The sequence below is a fragment of the Malurus melanocephalus genome, unplaced genomic scaffold, assembly GCF_030028575.1.
Source record: "Malurus melanocephalus ecotype Western Australia unplaced genomic scaffold, MMel_1.1 scaffold_122, whole genome shotgun sequence".
NCBI classification, from domain to species: Eukaryota; Metazoa; Chordata; class Aves; order Passeriformes; family Maluridae; genus Malurus; species Malurus melanocephalus.
In genome coordinates, this window is record NW_026623354.1 from 1,969,139 (window position 1) to 1,971,826 (window position 2,688).

General features: G+C 53.7%; 1 protein-coding gene across 3 annotated transcripts in view; it reads left to right on the plus strand.

The window, feature by feature from the left end:
- The window catches only part of EMX2 (empty spiracles homeobox 2), a 7,203-nt gene extending 4,515 nt beyond the window's left edge, over nucleotides 1–2,688 (plus strand). For 2 of the 3 annotated variants that reach the window (XM_057370304.1, XM_057370303.1), the window contains one exon: nucleotides 1,976–2,688. In XM_057370304.1, coding sequence (XP_057226287.1) covers nucleotides 1,976–2,143 — 168 coding nt within the window. In that variant the 3' untranslated portion in view covers nucleotides 2,144–2,688. The remainder of the gene's footprint in view (nucleotides 1–1,975) is intronic. The other variant, XM_057370305.1, reaches the window with a different exon arrangement.

A 2,688-nucleotide genomic window follows, 5' to 3' on the forward strand; every position in this document is an offset into this window, starting at 1 on the left:
TCCACCCCCCTCCCCCCGCCGACTGGCTGCGGGCCAGAACCGCACCGGAGACTGTTTCGGTCTCTCCGGCGGGACGAGCAGCGATGTTTCTGCCACGGTCGTGCCGGTCTGAGGGTCTCGGCAGGTACCGGGCCCGGGGGGCTCGTAGGGTGGCGCGGAACGGGCCAGGAGCTGCGGCGGGGGCAGGCACAGGCTCCCCCCGACGGCCCGGGACTCACGACCGACGGGCCCGCTGCGAGGGCGTTTTTCACGCGGTTTTCTCCCCGCCGGAAGAAAGGCTGGAGTTTGGAGGATTGGTGGTTGTTGTTGTTGTTTTTGTTGTTGTTGTTGTTGTGTCGGGCTTTTGTTTTGTGCCCTTCCAGGAGACTCGTGGAAGGGAGGGTTCCAGATGGGGATTGTCTGTGCTACAGTATGTGGCACTGTACTAAAAAAAAAAAAAAACAAAAAAAAAAAAAAAAAAAAAAAAAAAAAAAAAAAGACAAAATACCCAGCCGCAGCCTAGTTCAAAGTTCCCAGTAAACACAGCGTTCTCTGGGCGGATTAAGTTGTAACACTTTTTTTTTTTTATTCTTAACTCCTTTTCGTGGGGGAAGCAATAAAGAGGTTGGAGCTTTTGTTTTAAAATGTCTCCCTAACAAAACAATAAAAAGGGATCGCCACTTTTATGAGGTTCCCCGAACAAGGGACCGGTCACAGGCTTATTTCTACTGGAAAGCTGTATTTAAGGTGGTCTTTGTGCTCCTTGATTCCGAAGCTGGTTGGGGTCTTTTGTCCGAATGTCAAACCCCCAGTCCCCTACAAATGAGCTCCCTTTTGGGAGATCAGCGTGCAGAAATGAACCGTCCTCCCCTTCAATTAGCAAACTAAAAGCAAATTAAACTCACCCCTTGTTCCCCGCTCAGCTTTTTAATGGGGGACTTTTGGAGAATATGAAAATGCAGCAGAGATGTGTGTCCGGCCAGTCAGGTCTCTGTTCTGAAGAGGCAGCGAAGCGGGTTAAACCAGCTTATTAAAATGCTCCAGTTCCCTTTCCCCCCCTTGCTGAGGCCTTTATCAGGCACTTTCAGACAGAACCAGAGTTTAAACTGCTTTTTTAAAAAAAATTGTTTACCTTTGGACGCTACAAGGAGTGTGGCCAGCCCTGGAGATAGCTCCCAGATCAATACTATCTGTAATTAAAGCACTGAAGTCAGCTGCCGGATGGTTCAGTCAGATGTGCGCGGCGCTGAACAAAATCAGAGGGATATTTACGGTGCCACTTACAGGTTTCACCGCACCGGGATCGCTCCTGGACGGCGCGTCCCAGGGAGATGATGCGGAGTGCCGTGGACGTTTTTATATTCGGGGCTTTTTTTGTACATTTTATTCGCTTTTCCAAGAGGAAAAAGACCCCGTGCTTCCTCCCCCAGCCCCATCCTCCTGCCGCCCCGTTAGAACGGACGAGGTTTTGCCGGGCAGGTGGGAGCCCCGCTGCCGGCCCGGCCTCTCTCCGCAGCCCCGACGGCTCTCCCGGGGCTTGAGACCCTGGGACACCTCGCCAGGGGCGGGGAACCGGAGCCTTTCCCGGCGGCGGGGCCGGAGAGGTGACAGCTCACGGCAGCGCTCAGCTCTTGCGTTCCCCGCGTGGGCTACCTGGGCATCGCTCGGGCTACGCGTCCGCGGGAGCTCCGGGTGCGCGCACCGCGCATCCCCCGGCGGTGCCGCCCGTTTTGCGCTCCTGGATGCTCCGGAGGTTCCCGGGGGGGCGTGGGGCAGCCTGACCGTGCCTGGGATGGGGGGCAACCGGATCYCGGCTCTGCTCGCCCCCTTCCCGGCTGGCCAGCGGTGCCAGCAGAGCCCGGAGTGGTGGGGACACGCTACGGACAGAGCCCAGCGAGGGCAGGGCACGGTGCCACGGTGGCACACGGAGCATCTCCGCAGGTCCGGGGACAGCGGGCGGGCACCTGACTAACGGCCGGTGCCTTTCCTCCCGCAGGTAAAAGTATGGTTTCAGAACAGACGGACAAAGTTCAAGCGGCAAAAGTTGGAAGAGGAAGGTTCAGACTCACAACAGAAGAAAAAAGGGACTCATCACATTAACCGGTGGAGAATCGCCACCAAACAAGCCAGTCCAGAGGAAATCGACGTCACGTCGGACGATTAAAAACTGGCACTTTTGGACTTTTCAAAGCCAGCACCCCACCAACCGAAAGTGTTAAAGGCTCACCCCCSCCACGCGGCGTGGCGGTGCGGGGAAGGACACGGAGATCTTCATCAAAACACGATTCCCGCCTGGGAGGGAGCTGGGAGCGAGCGAGGGCCAGCCAGCGAGGGGTCCGAACTGTGGCACTGCCGGCACCGCTCTGGCAAAGGGGATCTGTCAATCAAAGCCAAAACACCGGGACGAGGTGATTGACAGGTATTCCGTTTATCGCAGTCCACTTTTAAAAGCATAAATTCAAAAAAAAAAATTAAAAATATATAGAAAAAATCTTAAAAAGAACACAAAAAAAATTTAAAAAAAAAAAATAGAAGCAAAAAAAGCCCCCAACCAAACCAGAAAAATTACCACCTTACAGGACATTTTGCACTTCGCAGTTTTTTCCGTCTTTGAAAGAGAAATTTCCATAAGCAGCCAAAACCCACACCTGTTTCAGAAACTTGAATTGCATGTGTAAAGCCGTCTGGGGAAAAAAAAAAAAAAAAAAA